Consider the following 26,347-nt stretch of genomic DNA (forward strand, 5'->3'; position numbering starts at 1 on the left):
TTATCTAAAAACCACTTGCAAAACTTGCAGTCCTCTTGTCTGCTGCCTTTGCAAACCCTCCCCAGCCCACACTTTCTGTGTCTCTCCAATCACAGACTTCCCAGTGCAGCTCAATGAGAAGTCTTTGCAAGGCAGTTGCTCTGAGCGATTGCTGCCCTCTTAAGTTTAGCTGCACTGAACTAACAAAACCAGGAGGTAACATGACCTTTTTTTCTGCTTGAATTTCAGGGGGGTGTATTCAGATTAATTTATAAATGTGTCATTGTCCATTGATTTCTGCACTTTTTGCAAAATGAAAACAAAAAGGGACACACACTAAATGCTTAACCTAAAACAAATGTGGAACTTGATAATTCAAGTTTTGCCAGTTCCAGAAGTATTCACTGACGACGGCTTTTAGGAATAAGGCACTGTCTCGTGGCTCCCGGTAGATGAAGCATCATTATCTAAAAATGATTGCCACTCTTATAAGTAAGGATGTCACCTTTAAGGGTCTTTGTAAAATATGCAAAGAAAAAAAAGGCCGCTATAGGTTCTGCTATATTTTATTTTAATTCTCACTAGTTTTTATTTTTCAATTTGCATGCCATTCTCCATGGCATTATTTAGTATCTGATTGTGCATGCCCATAGCACGTCATTGCCGAGGTCAGAGCGCATGGATAGGTAAAGTTGTCCTGAACACAGAAGTACAGTATAGGTAATTGTATTTTTTACCTACCTCTAATGCATTATTTACCCCTAGTATACTTCAGCATTGTTGATTGATAGCGAAGGAAGAATAACTGTCTATTTCAGAAAAAGTGTCAGTTACTCTTTATTTTTAAGATAGTGGATAAGGAGGATCGGGGTAACATGGTAAAGCTGATTGGGGTCAGGGACAAGCAGGCACCCAGTAAATGAGAGAAATTGTACGTCATATCAGCAGTGTATCTCCAAGATATGACATTTTGTCTAATTCCCATAAGAACATGATGTTATACACAGTATTCTAAGTATTTACATTTTTGGCATGTATTTAGTATGTATCTGAGTGGGCAGCCGGTGATATCCTGAGAGAGGCTGCGGAGGCAAAGAGGAAAGAAGCTGAGTGGTGATAATGTTGGGTACCGTAGTGCCAACTTTGGAGCAAAGGTTTAACCACTGAAGCTAACACGGTTTGGACAATCCTGCCTTTATAATATCTTCTGCGAGCTGAGGTTGTTTTTGGGCTCTGAATGTACCTTTAACTGTTCGTTGACATAGTGCCCGGTTTATTTTAATACAATACTTCTAGTAACAAGGGGACAGAGTCTGACAGCTGTAACCTTCGTGAGTTATATTGGTTGTTTTGTGGTAACATGGACTAGGCAAAGCTATATTGTGGGTCAAAAGGTACGTTGGCAGCCTTAATTGGAGCCAGCGTTTGCAAGTGGTAACATTTAACGTCAGAAGTAGTGTTGCATGCTATCCATTTCCCCCTTTATTGTACACACCTGTTGCTTGTATAAGCAGTAGGATGTAAGTGTAGTTCTGCTTGCAATGCATACCAGATCCCAATGCTTGGCTTTAATAGTGTTACCAAGGGTGAGGTAAAACAGAAGTGTCACCAAGGCAAGTCTGAAAGTTCCTCTATGACGAGGCTAAGCTATTGCCACATAGTACTGCCAGCAATAGACATTGTCCTGTCTTCTCTGTGTAAATCGGATGCTTTATTTTTCCATGGATGCAATATGCAGAAACAATGTAAGGCATCCACAGTGTAAACCCAACCAGGTATTTCAAAGAGTGTGACTAGAAGACTAGTTAGACTGACCATTGTAAATCTGAGAAAAGGCAGTGTTTACATTTGTCCCTAAGGTAACTCAGCCAGCCTCTAGAGGCCCTTCCTGGAGCGCTCCTGGCATCTCCACGTCCTGCATGCCCTCCCCCAATGCTTCCTAATATATTGACTGAGATCTGTAATAATCCGTCATGGTATGTCATCACTAGTGACTGCTGTAGGAAAAAGGCATTGTCTATAGAGGATCTTGTGGGATCCTCCATAGACATCAATGTGGTACTCTCGTGGTTTTCTGACAGAGGAAGAGCCTGGAGCTAAAAAAAAAAAAAAAAAGACCCACCAGAGGAACATGGCTGCGGCCTCGAGGGGCAGTTTCAGATAACTACAACTTACTCTCACATGGACCCAGGCTACCGAAATTGAGGAGACCGACCCCAGAAGGTGACAGAGCTGCTTTAATGTAAATCTACAAAATAGTTGTATATAACTCTTAATTGTAAAGCAGTAAAAGGGGCTTGATAGACCTTTAGTTAGTTACTGTACCAGGTATTGCCAAGAATTCACCAGGCAGCTGCATGTTTTGTCCAAGCTAGTCGTGCTAGAAAAAGTAGCAGTAGGAGGAGGGGTAGAATTATTCCAACTTGTATATTAAGACCTACAATTTACAATTCCATGGTCATTTCCTGACAAGGTTGCGCCTAAAATATACAGTAAAACATATAAGAGTGTATATAATAAATAATATAAAAATGCAATTTAATATTAAATGAAATATAAATGGATAATTGGCAATAGTCCAAAACACTTATCATAAGTCCATAATGGTAGATGCCATGTATAAGAACAGGGATCCTGAGGCGTAAAATGGGGTGTGTCTTCACAAAGGTGTCCTTGAAATCCAGTGAAGTAATATGTGGAGAAAAAGACAAGAGGAACTCCAATGGCACAGTATATAGATGAATACAATGGTAAATAAAATAAAATAAAAGTAGTCTTACTCACACTTTTCAGAGCTAGAACCTAGCTCTAATATAACGCACGTGAAGTGGAATAATCCCCACTCAAGGATATGTGGAGTAATATTGATTGGCGAGTATCTGGCTCAGATTCAACGTCCAAGTTGGTATTAGTCGACCCAGGGCGGAAAAATAAAGTATATAGTGCTCTCTGTATAGTAATTAAAAGGTGTAAAAAGAGAATAAATATACTACTCACAGTATATAGAGCAGACTTGTACTGCTCAATGTAGGCGCTTGGGTGGTATCATCCCCACCTAAGGATTCTTTAGGCTTCTCGTCAGGTAGTCAGTATATGTATAGTCAGGTGAAAAAGAAAAGAAAATGGCTATAAAATGTTTTATGCCAAAGTATTTTCTTTATTGTAAAGTAATACAATTAATATCTAAACGCGTTTCCCCGCAAGGGCTTCTTCAAGTAGATAATAGTATGCTCTTTTTTACTATTATCTACTTGAAGAAGCCCTTGTGGCGAAACGCGTTTAGATATTAATTGTATTACTTTACAATAAAGAAAATACTTTGGCATAAAACATTTTATAGCCATTTTCTTTTCTTTTTCACCTGACTATACATATACTGACTACCTGACGAGAAGCCTAAAGAATCCTTAGGTGGGGATGATACCACCCAAGCGCCTACATTGAGCAGTACAAGTCTGCTCTATATACTGTGAGTAGTATATTTATTCTCTTTTTACACCTTTTAATTACTATACAGAGAGCACTATATACTTTATTTTTCCGCCCTGGGTCGACTAATACCAACTTGGACGTTGAATCTGAGCCAGATACTCGCCAATCAATATTACTCCACATATCCTTGAGTGGGGATTATTCCACTTCACGTGCGTTATATCAGAGCTAGGTTCTAGTTCTGAAAAGTGTGAGTAAGACTACTTTTATTTTACCGTATATACTCGAGTATAAGCCGAGTTTTTCAGCCCATTTTTTGGGCTGAAAAACCCCAACTCGGCTTATACTCGAGTCAAGGTCTGTATTATGGCAATTTGCATTGCCATAATACAGACTGGGGGGAGAGGGGGGCTGGCAGAGCTGTAACTTACCTGTTCTGCAGCTCCTGTCAGCTCTCTCCTCCTCTGCGCCGTCCGGTCAGCACCTCGGTCAGCTCCCAGTGTAAGTCTCGCGAGAGCCGCGGCTCTCGCGAGACTTACAGTGTAAGCTGACAGAAGAGCAGAACGGACGGCGCAGAGGAGGAGAGAGCTGACAGGAGCTGCAGAACAGGTAAGTTACAGCTCTGCCAGCCCCCCTCTCCCCCCCACTGAACTGCCACTGGACCACCAGGGAAGGAGAGCCCCCCTCCCTGCCATATATCAAGCAGGGAGGGGGGACGAAAAAAAAAATATATAAATAAAAAGAAATAATAAAAAAATAATAATAATAATAAAAAATTAATAATAACAAAAAAAAAGGGGTATAAGGACCACTATGGGGGGGGGGGGGGGGGGTATAAGGACCACTATGGGAGGGAGGGGGTGGGTTAAGGACCACTATGGGAGGGAGGGGGTATAAGGACCGCTATGGGAGGGGGGGTATAAGGACCACTATGGGAGGGAGGGGGTATAAGGACCACTATGGGAGGGAGGGGGGGATAAGGACCACTATGGGAGGGAGGGGGGGGATAAGGACCACTATTGGAGGGAGGGGGGGGATAAGGACCACTATGGGAGGGAGGGGGGGGATAAGGACCACTATTGGAGGGAGGGGGGGATAAGGACCACTATGGGAGGGAGGGGGTGGGATAAGGACCACTATGGGAGGGAGGGGGGGTATAAGGACCACTATGGGAGGGAGGGGGGGTATATGGACCACTATGGGAGGGATGGGGGGGGGGAAAGGAACACTATGGGAGGGAGAAGGGGGATAAGGACCACTATGAGAGGGAGGGGGTGGGATAAGGACCACTATGGGAGGGGAGGGGGAAGTAAGGACCACTAGGGGAGGGGAGGGTAGGGTAAGGACCACTAGGGGAGGGGTGAGTCAGGACCACTGGGGGGGGGGGGTGAAGGAACACGGGGGTGGGGAGGTAAGGACCACTAAGGGAGGAGGAGGGGAAGTCAGGACATATGGGGGGGGGGGAGGGGGCGGCAATTTTTTTTTTGCCTATGGCGGCAAATATCCTTGCACCGGCCCTGCACACACTGCATACACACACACACTGCATTCATGCACACACACACTGCATTCATGCACACACACGCTGCACTCATACACACACACATACGCACACACTGCATTCATTATACACACACTGTAAATAAATATTCAATTAATATATTTTTTTTAGGATCTAATTTTATTTAGAAATTTACCAGTAGCTGCTGCATTTCCCACCCTAGTCTTATACTCGAGTCAATAAGTTTTCCCAGTTTTTTGGGATAAAATTAGGGGCCTCGGCTTATATTCGGGTCGGCTTATACTCGAGTATATACGGTATTTTATTTACCATTGTATTCATCTATATACTGTGCCATTGGAGTTCCTCTTGTCTTTTTCTCCACATATTACTTCACTGGATTTCAAGGACACCTTTGTGAAGACACACCCCATTTTACGCCTCAGGATCCCTGTTCTTATACATGGCATCTACCATTATGGACTTATGATAAGTGTTTTGGACTATTGCCAATTATCCATTTATATTTCATTTAATATTAAATTGTATTTTTATATTATTTATTATATACACTCTTATATGTTTTACTGTATATTTTAGGCGCAACCTTTTTTTGTTCTATTTTGCATCATTTCTTACCATTAGGGGATTATAGGGGACTCCCTTTTAAGGATTGCAGCCTTACTATTATTTTCTTGTGTGGCAATCTAGCGCTGATTTTTTTCTCTTTCCATTTCCTGACAAGGCCTGGTATCGTGAATAACCCTGTCTCTTTTCAAAAGTTCTCCCACTCAATGTGCCTCTCTGTTTCACTTGCACTACCCTCCAGCGTTTCTCAGTTGTCTCCCCACCTACCAACCCAGTTGTCCCTGTATGACTTTTTTCACATTTGTTTTGACAATGCTGTCTAGTTATGCGGCAAACTACATCTATAGAGTGTGATTTAACAGGCTGCCCTTGCAAGACTCCAGCGCAGCATTAAAATCATTGTATCTCGGCAACGGCATTATACTGCCACCAGATATATGAAGAGAACGTTACTGCACAGCTTACAGATAGATAGGGAGTGACTGATGGAGAATCTTAGCTCTCTGTGACTATCGTAATATGTATATCCCTTTATGGACACAACTTCAGAAATAAAAGGCTATCATGACAGACAATTTCCATCATGTGTCCTTCGGGGATATTGTTCTGGTTCAAGTCATCATTATAACAACTAACCTTTTGTTTAAACCATTACATTACCTGTGACCCAAAGTATAAAAACCAAATTCATTCAGTCATTCAGTTTGGCTGCGTTACTCGAACTTTGCAATATGGCTGCTAATCTGGGCGTTTAGTAAATAACCCTCTGTTATGCATATTGTGTAATACATAACTGTACAGCTCAATATTACATACAGAAACTAGACCTAAAATATGACCTCCTGCTTTGTATTTATATTCCTTGCGGCTCTAAATTGTCAGAATTAATTGTAGCTTACATTTGTGTTGTAGTAAATATTACTGCTTGCACTTGTTAGCTCTTCACGGGGCCCTTCCCTTGTCCTGTAAAACCGGTATAACGGACTGCTTGAATGTTGCCAGGTTCTCAGAACAAAGTCCTGGAACTCTGCTGGTTAGATCCTGTCATCTCAATGTTTTTTTACTTTGTGATATTTTGCATTGTCAACATTCTGTCTTCTGCCACGAACTGTTTTTCTCTTTTCCCCTTTGACACCATTTTATTATTTTCTTATAGGACAGAAGCATAACTACCACCCAGACCAAGAAGGAGTCTCCTCCAGAACCCTCCAGGGAAAATGGCCTGTTTTCAGAAGAAGATGAACAGGATCTGTTTGCTGGTAGGTGGGGAAAATAATGGTGAAGATATGTGCTTCAACAAAGATAGAGCGTAATGCAGTAAAAGCTTTCACAAGGTATTCAAGAGGAAAGTTATTCCAAACACAAGTAATGAGACTACACCAAACACAACCGGTTTAAAGAACGCAATTCATTCATTAATTCCCTGGCACCTGTCGTTTGATCTCTGACATTATCAAATTACTCTAAAATCGACTGATACGAGAATTCTGGTTGCACGAGTCACTTCCTAGTGTGCGCAGAGTTTACCACACAGTCTGTAAAGCCTCGAAGAGGAAATTCAATATTTTACTGAAATCATACTCCGATATTGCAGTCAAATACTTAGATGAATCAAATGCATTCAGTATCTGGTGTTCCTGTTGTTCCACGTCACTGATCTTTGCTCTGAAAAGTTAGGTGCCTGCTGGTACTGTTTCCCTTTTCCAAAAAGGCGTTTAATCTCCATCAATAAGCACGTTAAAGGAACACTCCATCCACCATAACCACTATAGCGCATTATAGTGGTTATGGTGCCAGGAGCAGTCAAGGCATAGTCTTGGAACCACAGTGTAGTGGTCATGGTGCTTTGATTGTTACTGTAATTTTGAATGAAATACAGGTTTCTTGAAATTATTAAAGGGATTTTATCTCCCTTATAATGTAAAACAATATATAAACCTTTGAATAAGATGATGATTTGGATCATTAGCCATTATTAGTTTAGTAGCTTACTGGGAGTTTAGGTGGGCGTGGAAGGCTTCTCTACTGGTTTCTTTGGTTTTGCTACTATTTTATGTCATTACATCCTGTGTCAACGTTGGTAGCTCACGTGGAAATGGCAGAGCTGTTCTTTCGTTCCTTACTAATATTGCGGGAATGGAATTGTTGCTATCATGTGGGGGAATGTCATGCATGACTGGGTTCCATATGGGTATTACTGGGGAGGAAGGAACTTATGGACATGGCCGGAAAGGTTGGCATCATGGATATAATTGTGAAGGGAGCAGGGATATGACTTGGAGGGGGAGGGGCGTGACTCTGGGAGGGAGGGTGTGGTTCTGAGAGGCGGCCAGGGACATTGCCCTGAAAACACGGCAGCAACATGGCTTGGTTTATTGAGCCTGGGATATCATTTAAAAGGTAAATAATAATATGGCTGCTGAAGGAGGAATAATGAATTGGCTTAAGAATGAGGTAGGGATGTGAATGGTGGACATAGAGATAGAGGTTGGGGTGTGGGAGCATAGCTGAGGACAATAACTTTATGGCTTGGATGATGGACATGTTTGCTAAGGGAGGGCTAGTAACATGATTATGAAGCTAGCCAGGAGCTTATTTTTGTTAGGAAGTGGCTTTTTATACCCAGTGGGCTTGTGGAGGTGTGGCTTGAAGCCACGCTCCCAAGCTTTCTAATTAGTTAATGTAAATTGGGACCACTAAGAATGGGAGAACGGTAGGCACCATAACCACTTGATTTAGATGAAGTTGTAATAGTGAGTACAGTGTTCTTTTAAATCTAGGTATAACGTTCACTTTTTTGCTCTTAAAGAAAAACGCCCTCCCTCAACCAGAGAAGTATGCTCTTTCCAGCTGCATCTAACACTTGTAACCTACAGTCCTTCAACGACCCTTTACGGTCCATTCTAAATTGCTAAAAGATAAACAAAATGGGTCAAAAGGCAGCAGTGTTTGTTCTTTAATGTGTACCATTATTACAATTTGCAAGACGTAATTGAAAACTAGAGAATATTAATATTTAATGCATTAAATTAATGCATTTAATGTTATACTTTTATTTATAAAAAAAAAAAAAAAAAAACATTAACTTTCAAGCTTTAACCATCCTTATTCTATCCGGTCTTACAGATTCCACAGTCAAGCTGGCAGTGGACAGTTCTCAAAATAACCAAAAAGAGGAGGAAAAAAAGGGACCACTGACTACACCCATGCTCATAGCAGCTTGTGCCCCCTCCAAAGCAAAGCACACGTCTTACGAAGAGGTAATGAGGGTACAGGAGAACAGTGGGGGCTGTAGAAGCTGTGCAAGTCGTCTCATGGGCTCGAAGGCTAAACCGTTATTTCTAACAGTACATTTATTGTGCGTTTCCATATAATTTTCTTCTGATCTGATGAGTCAAATGATTTTTTTTATACAGTAATTGTAACGTCGCAGTGTTTTTTGAGATACAGATGCCACCCATAGCATTCCTTTTATATGTAAAATATTTTCTTTTTATGTCCTCAGCTTGAAGAAGAAGAACAGGAGGATCAATTTGAGCTGATTGTCAGCATTAGAGATCCAGAGAAAATCGGTTAGTAGGTGACTGCATTCTCCACCTACAGTGGGGCTAATTTATATTTACTTTGTTATTAACTACAAGTGTGCACTTTTGGGAATTACATTTAGCCGTAGCTGGACTGCATCCAGAGTATATTTAAATATAGGGATTTTTTTGTTACCTGTGCAATTTGGATGCATTGTTCACCTCTATATTAAGAGACCTGTCATGCCCCAAACAGCTTATGCTCATTGGTTTGAGCATAAGATTCTAGCTACACATTGTACTAGCAGTTCTGTTGGCAAATGTATAGATTAGGTGAAAAACCTACTTAAAAATAAGGTTTTCTCCCAGCTGTCAGTCAATGCCTCGGTGTGCTGAGGCATTGACTGACAAGGGAAAGCAGAAAATCCTCATACAGGAGGTTACTCTGCTCTTCAACCATAGCAACCACAGAACATGTGCTGTGGTTGCTATGGAAACTTCCTAGCGAGTGTTAAAGTATAGGAACGGAGTGTAACACCTCCAAAGTGACGCTGGAATAAGGGAAAAGTGAGTGAATCTCTATATTTGACATTGAATACACCATGTATATTTGTGATATACACTGTATTTAATTTATATGGGAGAAATTTCCGGTCAATTTTTCATCACATATTCCCTTTAAATCTGCCTCCTTATACTGTGTTCAGTATAGTTGCACTGCAGGACACAAAGTGGAAATGTGTTTTGTGTAATACAGTTTTGTTGAATCAGTTGTTAAATCTTTGAGCAATATTTGAGCAATTAAGCAATTTGAGCATCCGACACCGAGCAAAATAAGGAATTACAATCCCCAGACATCAGCCGTGCTTAATGAGCACAATATGTATGTCTGTTAATATGGTAGTTTAATAATAACCCATAGTACCCTCTGATTCTAGTCTGTAATGCACTTCACAGACAGCTTATATATGGGTGTCTGTTTATATAGATGGAAGTCTTCTCAGTGTTGCATATCAAGTTCCCTGGCCCGTTGCGCTGAAAATCTTGGCATTCTAGTTAATTGATAGGTGACTACTATAAAATGAGTTGCCTGCAATTTCTCTTCTTACAGGGGATGGCATGAATGCGTACATGGCTTACCAAGTAACAACCCAGGTAAGGAGACAGAAAATACCTGTTCCACTTTCTGCCAATCACTTACCATATGTCTTCCCCCAAAGAGGACAGAAAACTCCTGCGTACAAATTAATATGTAAACACCAAGTGTATCTCTTCAATTGAAATTTAAGATAATCGGTCATGATTAACAGTTGGCAGTGATATTGACGAGTGACAATCTGATCACCTGACCAATAATAACACTAAGACAACTATGTACTAGGAAACTGTCCCAGTCTACCATTCCTTGTTAAATTCATTGACATCATCGGTATTGTTCCATGTCAGTGCTTACATTCTTTAAAATATAAGGGATAATCTTCCATCTCCTCTTAGCCAATTTCTTTTTAGAACTTGAACTTGATTGGGTTTTTGCAGTTTTGCTTTTTGTCGAGACATCTGGTTTCGGATTTCCTTAACCTGGTATGTCATTGCTCTAGAGGTAAAGGCTACAAATATGGCGTATACAGACAGGAATTGAAAGTCGCTGTACATGCCAGTTTGGGTGGGCAGCTACGTGTGCTACTGCCCTGCGCACTTCCTGGTTAAATACTGTATTTATTGGCCTCCACACATATTTCAGTTTCTATCTCTAGGGTGAGGCCCTGCTCCCTATTTTACCTCCACAACAATCAACTAATTGATATACTCTATACAAGTATCAATATTCCAAGTACTATGCTACTAGCCTCTGAGCAGCTCCTTCTGCTATGGAAACTCTGGGAATGGACAGAGCACCAAGACGCATAGTAACCCTCCTGCAACACGACTTCTGATTTTCAAAGTTCGTTATAGTGCATTTAGGATACCAATTCGTTAATAACTTTGCTGTAATTAAAGCTTTCTATATGTTAGGTATGCCTACAAATATACATGTGTGAGGAGGAGAGAAGAACTTACTGGTGATCTCTCCCCCCATATAAATTTGGCAACCTGTGTGGGAGTCGTGCAGCATTTCATTTTCTCCAATCGTGGTGCGTTAGTTGGGCTAGGGCTGGTGGCTGATGGACAGATTTGTTCAATCTATAAAGCACTCTAATCTATCACTAGTCGACTATATTGTTTAAGGCAATTTTTAAAAAATGTATTTATTTTTTTTAAATTTTTTTTTAAGCTCCAGACGTATAGTCAGTTTTAATTAGTGACCAGCTTCCAAATGGCACTGAAGATCTACACAAGTGTTTTTGTTTTTTGTTTTAAAGTAAAATGTACATGTAGTCTGTCAATGGTAGCAGACAATCATTGTAATACCTTTTATTCCAGACCAACTTGCCTATGTTCAGGAGTAAACATTTCACTGTGAAAAGACGGTTCAGCGACTTCCTGGGCCTGTATGAAAAGCTTTCTGAGAAGCACTCACAGAACGGGCTGATTATCGCGCCACCCCCAGAGAAAAGCCTGATCGGTAATTAATGTGTAATTTGTCTTGAGGTCATTCATTGTGTTTTTGGAAATATCCATCACGTGACTTCTGCAGCAAGCCGTGTGTGTTACAGCACTCTGTACTGTAAAGTTCCCTGAGTATTTACACAAAACCATAGCTTTGTGTCAGATCTCTGTTTGAAAGCAAAATGTCATGTAATAAGCCAGCATGAGAATCTACTGCCTTAAAATGTCTGTATTATATGACTGTAATTTGTACTCTTTGACTCTGCAGAGCAGCTCTATTGATCCGTATTGAACACAATGTTAATCTAATGAGGACTATCTGCTTACATTTTAACGTGTAATTTTATTTTATTTAATTTTGTGTTTTTCTCAGTAAGCATGCTGTCAGAATATTTTTTGTTTTATTTGTCTGTGGAAGGAGTTTGAGACATTAAATTACACCTGGGTGCTTGTTACACCTGCTTGGTCTGTATATTATCGTGCTTGGTTATCATCAAAAGTGCACAAAATGTCTGCAATTCCTGTACTAATGCATTGTGGGATTTTTTTTTGCTTTGTTTGGTGGGTTTTGTTTTTGCATGACAAAAGTAATCTTTTGTAAAAATAAAAAGCTCTTTCACCCTTACTCCAGTCCTGTTTCTCTTTCCTCTAGCAGACAATCACAGGGGAAAAAAATCCCTGTTTGTGCAAAACGTTGTGCGGAAATAAGGAATATTCCCATGGAATAGGTCATTTTATCATTTACACAAACCATTTGTGTCTTTGGGATGCGTTTGGTATAATTGCCAGCATAAATGTGGATGGATAAAAACATGTATTTTGCCATCACTTCGTCCCAGAAATCTGTCAATGGGTGTAATAATTACAGTCCACCAGCCTGCGCAAACGTGTCTTATTTTGTGATGTATGTACTGTGAGATGCCCTTGTTATTTAGTCTGTGCCAATGACATGGCAATAAAGGATAACATCAAACTATTTTACTGTAAGTTTACCTGGAATTTTAGGAATCCTGTTGCATTCCATCAGTAAAATGATTCCATGTTCTTAGCACGCCAGGTGTAATGTAATCACGTAGAAATTAGTGTCTTAATGTGTTTTTGTCAGGTATGACCAAAGTGAAAGTTGGGAAGGAGGACTCCTCTTCTTCTGAATTTCTGGAACGTAGACGGGCAGCTTTGGAGAGGTAAATCATTGTTGCACAACAAAGGGATAGGTGCAGGTTGAAGTATTAAGGCAATTAATGGGGAGATATTTGTTTCTGGCATCCAGTTTATTCAGCAATAAGTGGGTGGCAGGATCCAATACCATGGTCTGCCATGTTACTTGTGCATAATATCATTTGGCTTATTCATGTGATCAAATGTACCATGATATTTATAATGTAAGACGTACCCATATATTTTATTTCAACATTTAGTAAATAGAGAAAAAAAAACAGTATTGTATTAATTATTACTGTAGGCAATTATTATTATTATTGTGGCAAAATTCAGCTTCTGTGTATAGGGAATTTGTGTGTAGAGGATCTGGGATGGGGAGAGTGCAAGGAAAGCATTTTTTTTTATTTTTTTTTTTTTATATTTTATCTTGTTTTTCCAATGTTCTATTTTGGTTTATTCCCCCTTCCCCAGGAAGGGAGGACACAGCGATCCTTGGTCTGGTGGTGAGGGACTGTGGCCTGCACCTCTGCCAGGTGCAGACTGAGTTTACTCTTCTTGTAAACCCTGGATGGCCAGGCCTTACAGGAGGAAAAATTTAATTCTGCACCCGGTGGAGGAGCAGACTAATGTCTCCTGGACTCGCACCTCTCCTGCCACAACAGGCTGCACTTTCCTGTTGAGAGACATCTTAAATCTTTCCTCTAGGCCTGCCCAAAGCGATATATATATATATATATATTATATTATATTATAATCTAGAATTCAATAGGATTTAAATCTTGGAGTTAAAAGAAAACTTATAGTCTGTCAAATACAGTATGTCCATTTCAGTTGAACCACTGGCAAATTTCACGTATTTCTCTAGTGGGCAAAAAATAGCAGGCACATACCTGAATGTGTGTTTTTTTTTTTTTAGATATCTCCAGAGAATAGTCAGCCACCCAACGCTTTTACAAGATCCAGAAGTTCGGGAGTTTCTGGAAAAGGAAGAGGTAATAGTACCTATTCATAAAAGGGCTGTCAGGGATTTTCACTAACATGTCGAAGAATGAAATCTCCAATTTCAGGCTGGAATAGCCAAATTTGTAAAAAAAACATTACCTATGTTTTAAGTTTTGCTGTCTTCTCCTTAAATTTGAAATTCACTTCCTGACATTTTACACTTTAGCGAATAAGTCTGTTTCCAATGATAGAAGACCCTATATGCTGACATAACTTCAACATATGCATCTATGGAATAATTTGATATTCTTGTTATCATACTTAAAGGGACACTAGGTTGTTAATGATTTCCCCCTCTCCCTGATATACAGGTAATAAATTAAAATATGACTAAATGGTAACATTTAAAGTTAATGCAACTACTGTAGGAGACCAGCCAGTCTTTTCTCGTTTATGCCTATGGCAAGTGATCTCATTCCAGTTCAGTGTGTCCCCTAACAGTATGTACATGCTATTTAAATTATTGTGCGAAGGATGTGAGTGAGGTAAGACATCACTATACAGGAAATTAGATTTCTTGCACTATAACCTTTTCAATGAGCAAAAACTGATCAGAGCCAAGGCGCTAGATGATTTCAGATTTAATCTTGTGTGTTTTCTCCACTGTTTATTGTTGTGGCGATGTAGTGGCATTTTTAGTTGGGAGCAAAGGTCGGGTATATAATTTGGTGAGGATTAATCTTCATATCTTTGTAGTATGTAGGTATTCACATTGGATATAAGATGGTCATAAGCCTTGCTAGAGGCCTGTAGCTTTTAAAGGGAAACTATAGTTGTTTTCCAACCACTATAGCTCACTATAGTGCCCCCCTGTCAGCCGGCGGGGGGGACCTTATGCGCATGCTCGACGAGTGACATGCTCACATTAGGACTTATAGGTTGGGTGACGCTGGATGTCTTCATGCATAGCTTGAGGATGTCCAGCGTCAGGCGACCAAACCTCCAAAAGATCCCTCTAGTTGACAACCTTTTAGAGGTATTAACCCTGACAGGTACTTATTAGTGTCTCTCTGGGGCCAGATGGACCCTCAAAGTAGGTCTGGAGTTCAGATGTCATGAGATTTCATGAGATTGAGACAGAAGACACATACCAGACTGTAATGAGAGACAAGTATTGTCATGTTTGAAAGTGAACCCATTTATTTATTAATTATACATGAGTTTAAATGTACAGATGATCGCTACAAAACTAAATTAATAGCCACAAGTGCATAGATAAGGATAGGTTACATTTTGGAGACATTCAGATGAAAGCCTGATTAATCTCAGAGACCGGAGACACTCGTTTCATTATGGCTTGTAAAGGCACACCCCATTGTATTATCAATTTGGATTTGTACCCTGAACTGAAGTATTGTGCTCTGTTAGATCATTAACAAAAGTATGTGTGTGCATGAATAGTTTGTTTTATTTAAAAAAAAAAAAAGTTGTGCTTCCCTTTTTTTTTTTAAATCTTTTTACCATTCATTATTCATTTGATATATATTTGTTCTAAATGAATAGGCCTCGACAAGTATATTTGATATAATTTTTTTTTGTAAAATGCTTTTAATTTCCTACTCGTAGCTTCCCCGTGCTGTCAATACCCAGACGCTAAGTGGAGCAGGACTTCTCAAGATGTTTAACAGGGCCACTGATGCGGTGAACAAAATGACCATCAAAATGAACGAGTCCGATGTTGTAAGTATTTTCTCTATACATTTATACAGCTTTTATTGGAAGTGTTTTGTATCTGCTCTGTCCATCTGCCTGTTTTTTTTGCAGCATGCTCTTTGGGCTTAATCACTAAACAGAGACCTGGGCACTGACTGCTAGTAAAACGTTATAAAATCAGCCAGTCTAAACTTAAAAATTGCAACTGATTAGATCCCTACATTTCCATTTTGCAGGGAAGAGCAAATAGTTGCTTGACCTGCCTAATGATCAGCACTGAAGTTGAGAAATATTTTTGATATGATAATACATAGACAAGCTTCGATGAGAGAGCAGCATTATTAAATAGCAAACAGTAAGACAAAGGATTTTTTATTTATTTTTTTTGCAACAAGAATAGAGAATATGAGAATTTTGATAATGGGCAAAAGCTCAGAGAAACCCTGGTAGCTTGCCATTAGGTTAGTCCCCATTCACCTCTCAAAAATGTTTTTGCTTACATGTGCCATTACAGAGAAGAGAGCCTTTACCATTTGCATGTCAGACTCATTCCGCCCATAAAGACAGTCCAGATTCGAAATTCTGGCAAGCTCTGTCTGCACGAGAGATACAGCAACCCTAGGCGACCTTGTCATATTTTATTTAAAGTGTGTTAAGAAAGGTTTGAAAATAATTCCTGCTGTGTTCTGTGTTAATTTAATTAGGGTGTTGGTAAATATGCTCATATGTAAGATAGATATAATGTAATTTTTTAATTTTTTTACCTATATTAGTGGTTCGAGGACAAGCTGCTGGAGGTGGAGAATGAAGAGCAGCATTTGCGCAAGCTGCACGCAGTGGTCGAGACTCTAGTGAACCATAGAAAAGGTAAATAGTGCCGAAAATCTTTCTGTTGTCCATAGGTGATACCACTTGCAGTGGGATTTGTTTCTTTCCCCCAACCTGTTTTTCCTTTTTCATCTATACTTATCCCCTTTTATTATTTTCTCTTAAGTTGTGAAAACCGTATTGTTGGGATGATATGATACCTTGCTACCTGGGTTGTTAATATTTTCACCTGACACAAAAGAGAAAGAAACGATAACTGGAACAAAATCATGTAGCTCAAAAATACAGGTTTAGACCACCCAGGTGCAGTATATAGAAATAAAATAAAATAAAAGGATAGTTACTTCCTTTTTGATCGGGTATAGATACAACAAAAGGATTCCTCTCAATCCTCAATACAACTTTAGACAAAAAAGGATGTACCTAAACCTATAAAGTAAAAGAAAATACGCTCGTAGGGGATTAACGTAAAGACACAAATAGCCCCTTATTAATATATTGCACTCACGAAATTGAAGTGATTTTCAGGCTCATCAGTTAAGTGGATTCTCACGAATTCCTCACAATTGGAATGATGAATATTGCATGTAAAAGATAAAAAATGGCATAGTATAGCACTGTTGTAAAGTATAAATCAGCTTTTAATAGTTGCACTTACAGTGTAAAAGGTATAAAAATGGCCATCAGTACAAATCTGTTTGTCCCATCGCTGTGGAATATGGTAATCCTCATAGAGATATCCAGCAGGAAAAAACGGTATAAAACAAAATAAAATACAAATACAAATAAATATCTATTTATCTGTATTTGATTTTGTTTTATACCTGTTTAAAGATAACTGCTGCATTTATCAAATGTACTGGTGTCTCCTGCCTAATGACTGCAGTCAGAACTTCTAGAACACTGTGCATTGTACTTAAATTATTCACAGCAGTAAAAAGCAGCATTAACTCTATTTTAAATTAAAAACGGTTTAGAAAACATTCCAGTGTCCACTTTTTAATTGCAGAATTGGCTCTGAACACTGCCCAGTTCTCGAAGAGTCTCGCCATGCTTGGCAGCTCTGAGGATAACACTGCCCTATCGAGAGCCCTTTCCCAGCTTGCCGAAGTGGAGGAGAAGATAGAACAACTCCATCAGGAGCAAGCCAACAGTGACTTCTTCCTGCTGGCCGAGCTGCTGGCTGATTACATCCGCCTACTTTCTGCTGTCAGGGTGAGTTCTATTTTGGAAGGGGCACAACTGGTCTTGTGAACCTTGACCGCCTTTAGGAACCGTAAGAATGTATATTATTACTAATTGCTTCTATTCGTGCGTAGCTTTGAATTATTTCTCATTCTTGTAAATGATTTGCCATATTTCTACTAAAGAAGATGTCAGTCACGGAGTACATTAGCTATGTGTGGATCCGTTTCTTTACATGTAGTAACAGAGTACGGGGGTGCCAGGAATACAAAGCTGGGATAAGTATAATAAATAACCCCTTTACTTACCTTTTTTCCCAGCGCCCAGACTCGGTCCATGCAGCCCCTGCTCCACCACCTCCTGTTTAGTTTTCTCTCCTATTCGACTTCTACTAATCTGATATATCTTTGTCATAGAGAAAGTATTGAATCCAGTGCTTGTCTATGACACCTATACGTTGCTTTATATGGCTCAGACGTAATCTTGCACTTTTCACGAATATAACCTTCTCTGTATACTCTCCTCTTTGGTAGATTGACAAGGCTAGAGGGCTGGTCCGTGTTATATCACTCACAGCTGAGGGGTATTTTTTTCTGTATTTCTGCTTCCTACCCCATTGGTTCCCCTATATATATTTAGATTGATATATTTACCTACTTAGGGTTCCTATACACTGCCATATAGGTTTGCAGCACACTCTTTTATAGTGCCAGTATAGGAATTTAAGTCCCTTATATAGTTGTATGTATGCTAGTGTGCATTATGCATTATACATATCTACATACTCCCCGAATACCCTACCTGTGTGTACCATATCTTTCTCTCAGGATGTGTGTTTTAAAACTTTTTTTTTCCTGCAATAGGGGATTAAAGGTGAGGGAGCTCCGCCTTGCTTTTAAACTTGTTTACCATTTACACACACTGCTATTAAGTAACTTGCTATGTTTTGACAGGATAATACATTCTATGGCACTGTATGTAGTACCACCTTTTATTTTCTGTCCTTCCTTTAAAATTTAGGGATCTTGTTATTACCAGGTTGGACTATTCCACTTGCAAGGAATTAGCCCACACTTTTATTTTTTTTGGTTAATAAACATCGGGGTTAATGATCTCTCTGCCTGGCAAGTTGGATCCTTAGTTTCTTAGGACTCTTTGTTGTAGTACTGCTCTATTGATTAAACGTTCAACGTCCTCAAACAATGCATATGAACGAACATCATAAACCAACTCTATGTTCTCATAGCGGAAGTGCCATCTAGTGGCTGTCAGTGTAACAGCCACTAGAGGGGCATTTAGTCTCGCAATGTAAACCTTACCGTATCTCGAAAATGGCAATAATTTACATTTTGGGAATAAAGTACCAGGAGCACGGCACCCCGACCACTTCATTGAGACAAAGTGGTCTGGGTTTCTTGAGTGTACCTTAATTTAAGAGGTTAGTTATCCATGATAAAACTATATAATTGTCAGTGTATGCAAATTTAGAAATGGCTGGTAAACAGTTATACGTTCTAAATGGAACATTAAAAGAGCTTGTGGTGGGAGAAAAAGAACAATCTGTATGACTTGTGTACGGAGTAGTGACTGTGACATTTTCCTTTGTATTTTATTTTTCTTTTCTCCAATCTTACCATACTAATAATCTTAATAACTAGATGGCATTTTAGTCGTCGGTATTTTAATTTTATTTGAACTTGATGGATTGGAGTCATCATGCCCCGTCCACCTCCCCACTCCCCCAACCTTGATTACTATGCAACTATAACTTGTGTCCTTTTTTTCTTTCAAAGCACAAACATCCACTCTGTGGGGTTCACGTTTGTTTGAAAATAGCTTATCTGAAATCAATCCATTCATCCTCAAATTTCAGTGTTTAAACCTGTTCGTGACTTCAGCTTGGTTTTAACAATCCTGCAAGTCTTCTCTCATCTAGAAAGTTCTATCTGTTTTGTTGGGGTTTTACTTATTTATTTGGGACGTTGTAAACCTGCAAAAATTAATCATGAGTAAAATATTCTCATTGTTTTGTCCATACAATCCACACCCAGCAGACGTAAGCTCTTACATTTCTAATTTGTGGTTTGGATTACAAATAGATGCTTTAATTAGTTGTTCAGTTGGTAGAATAATGTATAAAAACTGTTCCAGTTAGCTTCTCCTAATTCTATTTCGGATAGAATTTCACTGTCCCTGACCTGCACCGGCTCAGAACAATGAAGCAAGTGTTCTGGATTTTTTATTTGTTTTACCTTTCGAAATCCTTTTCCTCCAAAGCTGATAATTTCAGTGTAGTTAGTCCAGCCTTTTCCTTTTTCTCACTGGCTTCCCATCTCTTGCATGACTGAACATGGAAATTGATTTTGTGAGGTTGTTTCCCAGCTATGAATTGCAACGAACAGTAGTTTAATTTTCTGTATGGGTGCTGTACGATTCTTCGAGACCGAGATCAGTTGTAGTAGTGGGTTGATGACAGATGGGGTATTTGCTGGAAGCACCAACCATAGGCTGAGTGCCACTTTTAGCCATTGCATTGTATTTTTCCTGACCAATATTTTTAGATCCAGAATAAATAGGCATGTTGTGAATGCACATCCCTGTCTAAGTCCTGTCTTTGAACCCCCATGCTGTTTAGGCACACAGGGCCACCATAGCCCTTTATGTTTATTTGGCTATGGGGCAAAGATGACCCCCCATCCCCCCGCTTCCCGACACTTTGTCTCAGCACTTAGTATCCTGAAACTGTAGCAATTTGCATATCTTACTACAACTCTAAGCACACCTTACCGAAGTACGCTCTGTTCCCCCTTTATTATAATACTACGTAGGATGCTTTAGAGTAGTCTGACTTCCTCATAGCATGAATACGAGTTACCAGTAACCATGGTAACATGCCAGCGTTGTCCGCTATTTACATGCTGCAAATATCACTTTCCACCATATCCCAAAGGTGCTCTGTTTGATTGAGATCTGATGAGTACACCTGATCATTGTAATGTTTGTGGAACTTGCCTACAATGACTTTACTTTGTGACATGCTGTGTTATCCTGCCCGAACTAACCATTAGAAGGTTAGTAGACTGTGGCTGTAAACGGGGAACACATTCAGCCACTAAACTGGGCTGTGGCATGCAAAAACATGCTTAGATGGTATTTTAACCGAATTCACTGCTGTGGAAGTGACACTTTGGGGGGGTTATTTGTAAAAAGTGTTCTGAAAAAATGGTCTAAAGTAATAAAAGTTGGGCAGTCACCATGGAAATCGCTGGAAGAAGCAGGCACATCGCTTTGGTGACACTGCCTCTTTCCCATGCTTGAAACACTTTTTTTTTTATATTCTTTATTTTTTTTGTGCATATGTGGTTACAACATTGCTTGTATAGCCACAACAGCTCTCACAAGCGCGATGTTCATAGAGTAATAAACATATGTGTGGCATAAAAAGGGCTTGCACATTTTTTGGTAATTAGACGTTTCATAGTATTGCCAACGAGTTTAGTGTGAGAATAGTTAAAGTAGTTAAACATAAGCGTAATATCGAGTAGAATTTTAGCGAGTATGTGCCATGAGGAACAGTGCACTTTATATGTTAGTGTGATAGAGTAGTATCTTACCGGCACATTTTAATAAGGACGGGTGGTCCAGACAAAGTTAGACTATAGTAGTGGCTTGGATTATGCAGGAGCGTACGATAAGTGCCTTAGAGTTAATGCTTGATAGGTCACGTCATGGTGAGGTAACCAGGTCTTAGGCTTATTATCAACAGAAATTAGACCTTAAACTGCTAACGTAAATGCATATAGAGCCTAACATGTAATGCTAGTATCTATTTTAAATATAGTGTTAAGACAATAGCGAGCCGTTAGCGGCTGTGAATGACATGCTGAGTACTTAAATGTACCGCTGGGTAAGGAGGCAGGAGAGTTGAGACAAGAAATATTTTTACATGACTTAAGCGGCCACGTGTCGTTTTACGTGTAGCAAAATCTCCCAAGGTCTGGTAAAACTAGTGGTAAAAATTGTAACATGCTAGATTTCCTATTGAGCCTGTCAAGTGCTGTGTGATAGTGGAATTCTAAGTAGTAGACATGTCTAGGTTCTAGGCTGCTCCTTTTGCTAAATTAAGTGCTATAAACGTGTAAAGTCAGTATGCAAAATTAACAGTGATAGAATGTAACTGACCACCTGGAAAGGTTGGCATTTAGGATCATATATACAGTCACAACTGCTCCCGTATTGCCGGAAGGAACTGTTGAGGGCACTGCCAGTTTCTGTCAGCCGATGCCACACATAGTCCAGAATCTGTAAGGCAGCTTGGTACCGAGCTCCTCTTCCCTCCCTACTCTCTTCCGGGTTCTCTCCCCAATGGGTCGTAGATGAGCTCTCCGCCATTTTCGTTCCCCTGAGTTCTGCCTCGTTGCATCTCGATCCGCGTTGCCGCGGGCTTTGTGGGTGGCAGTGTGCAAGTTGTTACTGTGCTGGTTCATGGTGTCTGGGGCCACTGAGTGAGTGGTAGGTCTGGGCTTCTCCTGTGGCACAGGCTCGTGGGTTGCAGCAATCGGGGGACCCGGCTCCGTTTCCCGCTTGTTTGAGCGTCGGCTCTGATTCATTTTGGAGGTCGCTCTGGATTTGCGAGGGGGGTGCCATAGCAGGGTGCGCCGTGTGGACGGGCGGATCCACGCCACCACCTCTCTCATTGCCATCCGGTGGGGTTGCCTTCGGGCTTTGAGCTTTGCCCAGAGATAGGTGCAGAGCAAGCTGATAAAGTCCCTTGTGTGCTTGGGTGGCACGATGTGTGGGTGCTTGGTCTTGGGCCGCAGCCTCGACGCCATCTTGGTTGGACCTTGTAAGCTTTGGCTGGTTGATGTATTTGTCACTTGTGCAGGCGTGACTGTGGGGATATTCGTCCCCAGCGAGGACCGGGATGTCCCCTGCCGGTCCATAGGGCGGGGTAGCAGGGCAGTGATGGGCTTCCGCTTAGGAGTGCGTCCCGGGCCGGGAGATCGTCTGTCTTCACCGGGCTTCAGGCTCCGCTCCGGTTTAGGCCGCATGGTCGTTTGAAGTGTGTCCGCGGTGCTTCGGTGCCGGATATGTGTCAGTATGTTCACAGTGCTGTTCTGTGTCTGATCCCGGTCTCCGGTTGCCGCTAATGCGATTGTGTCGGTCGGTATCTTCACACTTTTGTCCGTGGTTGCAGGAGCTCTCAAAATGTGCGGCTGGCCATCTTGGCTGACAGGCCCCGCCCCCGCTTGAAACACTTTTTAACATATCTTATGATGTTTACTTACTCATTCTTCTCTGGCCTCTCTAAATAACATGGCTGTTTCACAGATAGAACTGGGGTTCTGCTGTTTTTGTATTTTACACTATTCTTCGTAAGCATCAGATATCACTGATAATCCAAGGAAATCTGCAGTTTCTCAGACCCTAAAACTACGAGTCCTGGCACCAAATTCCATGGTCCATTTCTTCCCCATTCTAATGTTTGGTTTGAACATCAGCTGACCATTTTGATCATATCTTTATTATTTTCTGCCACATGATTGGCTGGTGGTAATTGCACTAATGATCAGAGCTACAGGTGGACCAAATTAAAAGGCTCAACTGAATATATACATCATGAAAAATAGCGTTTGCTGTGTGTGGGAAAGATCCTCATTAGAACTCCTTTAACCCGGAGTCAACTTATTTAGCATTCTAGGATTAAAAAAAAAAAAAAAATGTATACACCAATATAAGTTATATTTACCATTTCGGTGGCTTTTTTGTGAAGAAGATGGAACATTCAAATTTTACACACTTTTTCCCACAGACAAATCTTTATTACACTTATTTTCCGTTTTATGCTTTTTTTGCCCACCAGAATCCTTATAGGCAAATAATGAACTTAGAATTTGTAATGATCTTCCTATATTAAATTTATGTATCCTTACAACCAATCATCTTATATTGTAATGTTTTCATTTGCTTCAAAATAGAAACTATGGTTTACAAGCCTTCTCTGCTTCTCTGGAAGCTCTATTAGCAGTGAATCGGTTACATGCTGTATGACTACTGTGTTTGTATTATTACAGGGAGTATTTGACCAACGCATGAAAATATGGCAGAAGTGGCAGGATGGCCAGGCCAACCTACAGAAGAAAAGAGAGAATGAAGCGAGGCTGCTGTGGGCTAACAAACCAGACAAGCTGCAGCAGGCAAAGGATGAAATCTCAGAGGTAATGAGTAATCACATCAGTGGTCATGATAGAATGATAGGTTTGTGAGTGCACAGGAATGGCAAAATAACAGGTGGGGCGAACAGGAATGGTAGAATGATAGAGGTACGACCAAGCTGAAATGGTAGAATGCTAAGAGGTGTGCGTGAGCAGAAATGGTAGAATGATAGAGGTATGGCCAAACAGGAATGGTGGAATGGCAGAGGTATGGCCAAGCAGTAATGGTAGAATGATGGAGGTATGGCCAAGCAGTAATGGTAGAATGATGGAGGTATGACCAAACAGTAATGGTAGAATGATAGCGGTTTGATCAAGCAGTAATGGTAGAATGGTGGAGGTGTGACCAAGCAGTAATGGTAGAATGGTGGAGGTGTGACCAAGCAGTAATGGTAGAATGGTGGAGGTGTGACCAAGCAGTAATGATAGAATGATGGAGGTGTGACCAAGCAGGAATGATAGAATGATGGAGGTGTGACCAAGCAGTAATGATAGAATGATGGAGGTATGGCCAAGCAAAAAAATGATAGGTTTGTGAGTGCACAGGAATGGCAAAATAACAGGTGGGGCGAACAGGAATGGCAGAATGATAGAGGTACGACCAAGGTGAAATGGTAGAATGCTAAGAGGTGTGCGTGAGCAGAAATGGTAGAATGATAGAGGTATGGCCAAACAGGAATGGTGGAATGGCAGAGGTATGGCCAAACAGGAATGGTGGAATGGCAGAGGTATGGCCAAACAGGAATGGTGGAATGGCAGAGGTATGGCCAAACAGGAATGGTGGAATGGCAGAGGTATGGCCAAACAGGAATGGTGGAATGGCAGAGGTATGGCCAAACAGGAATGGTGGAATGGCAGAGGTATGGCCAAACAGGAATGGTGGAATGGCAGAGGTATGGCCAAGCAGTAATGGTAGAATGATGGAAGTATGGCCAAGCAGTAGTGGTAGAATGATGGAGGTATGACCAAAGAGTAATGGTAGAATGATAGCGGTTTGATCAAGCAGTAATGGTAGAATGATGGAGATATGGCCAAGCAGGAATGGTAGAATGATGGATGTATGACCTAGCAGTAATGGTAGAATGATGGAGGTGTGACCAAGCAGTAATGGTAGAACGATGGAGGTATGGCCAAAACAGGAATGGTAGAACGATGGAGGTTTGATCAAGCAGTAATGATAGAATGATGGAGGTTTGATCAAGCAGGAATGGTAGAATGATGGAGGTGTGACCAAGCAGGAATGATAGAATGATGGAGGTATGGCCAAGCAGGAATGGTAGAATGATGGAGGTGTGACCAAGCAGGAATGATAGAATGATGGAGGTATGGCCAAGCAGGAATGGTAGAATGATGGAGGTATGGCCAAGCAGGAATGGTAGAATGATAGAGGTATGACCAAGCAAAAAAATGTTAGAATAATAAGAGGTGTGTGCGAGCAGGCATTATGAGTTTGAGCAAGATTCAGTTTAGAGTGGGTTTATGGGCAATGTATTACTTTGTAGCATTTGGTTAACAGAATAAATATTTAGGGGATTGTAGTAAATCATATATAAGCTGTATGTAATGTAGAATTATAGATTAATTGTTAGAGATGTTAATAACTTAGACGTCTGCATACGAGGTTGGTAATTATTAAATGTTTTGTGGACAATTAAAATACTATGTAAATGCTTTCCCTATACCAGGCAGTTTGTAAATTTGGCACTGGATGATTTGGGGCAGTACTGCCTCTTCCAGAGTAAAGTTGTAGTGAAAGCCTCCCCAGGCTGTAAACAGACAATATTGCTCTGTGATGAAATCAAATAAATCCAATACCATTGGGTGATTATTGAAAATAGGAAAATCAGTAAATGTGAGGGATTAGGGAACAGGATGAAGGCTTAAGGTTACTATGAAAGATAAAAAGTATATGGTGGCTTTAGTGTGAGGCAATAGACGTTTTGTGACATCCGACCTTTTATAATTTTGGTCGCCATGGTGACATGCCTGCTTTGGTATCAAAGAGGAAAGGAGCCAGACCGCCAAAAATCCACAGACTGCCTTCTATGGGGGAAGAATTCTCCACTTCAGGGATCCCACCAGTCTGCCTGGGTTACATATTACTATGGTCAACACATGTGCAATCAGTTATCACAAAAACTGTCATTTTGCTGCATTATATATTTGCTGAATGGAAGGTTTTTACTAGGTGTTATTCACTGTCTCTCCCCCCCGCACCTCCCATTGCTCTGTGTCCTATTAGTGGGAATCCAGAGTGACGCAGTATGAGAGGGATTTTGAAAGGATTTCCACAACTGTACGAAAGGAGGTGGCACGGTTTGAGGTTAGTACCTGGACAGGGATCATGAACGTCACTGTAAATAAGGCCATCTTTCTTACCGAAACAGGTCATGTTTCATTTGTTTCTGTCTTGTATTCTATTAAAACTCTGCTGGCATAATTCCTGATGGTATTTTCTTGTTCAGACTGGCACGTCTGATTTATGGCTTGAACTTTAGGTGCTTAATGAGCAACATTCTGAGAGTCAGGCCTATTACTGGCACATATACAGAATGTATATATTAAAGTAACATACAAGTGGAAAATACACACACACACACAAAGGGTTATTTTCTGAAGTGTGAAATGTCATAAATTCAAAATTAATTTTTAAATGTCACTCTACAATATCAGAACTGAAAGCTCGGCTGCTGTGCGGAACTTACACCGTTTGGATTTTGTGACCTTACATT

General features: G+C 40.5%; 1 protein-coding gene across 1 annotated transcript in view; it reads left to right on the top strand.

The window, feature by feature from the left end:
- SNX1 (sorting nexin 1) overlaps positions 1-26,347 on the top strand; it is a 40,709-nt gene that overhangs the window by 10,470 nt on the left and 3,892 nt on the right. The window contains exons 2-13 of the mRNA XM_063449294.1: positions 6,657-6,759; positions 8,627-8,760; positions 9,006-9,072; positions 10,136-10,179; positions 11,446-11,587; positions 12,677-12,755; positions 13,649-13,724; positions 15,301-15,414; positions 16,161-16,254; positions 17,225-17,430; positions 23,475-23,618; positions 25,858-25,938. Coding sequence (XP_063305364.1) covers positions 6,657-6,759; positions 8,627-8,760; positions 9,006-9,072; positions 10,136-10,179; positions 11,446-11,587; positions 12,677-12,755; positions 13,649-13,724; positions 15,301-15,414; positions 16,161-16,254; positions 17,225-17,430; positions 23,475-23,618; positions 25,858-25,938 — 1,284 coding nt within the window. The remainder of the gene's footprint in view (positions 1-6,656; positions 6,760-8,626; positions 8,761-9,005; positions 9,073-10,135; positions 10,180-11,445; positions 11,588-12,676; positions 12,756-13,648; positions 13,725-15,300; positions 15,415-16,160; positions 16,255-17,224; positions 17,431-23,474; positions 23,619-25,857; positions 25,939-26,347) is intronic.

Source organism: Pelobates fuscus, chromosome 3 (genome assembly GCF_036172605.1).
Source record: "Pelobates fuscus isolate aPelFus1 chromosome 3, aPelFus1.pri, whole genome shotgun sequence".
Taxonomy (NCBI): Eukaryota; Metazoa; Chordata; class Amphibia; order Anura; family Pelobatidae; genus Pelobates; species Pelobates fuscus.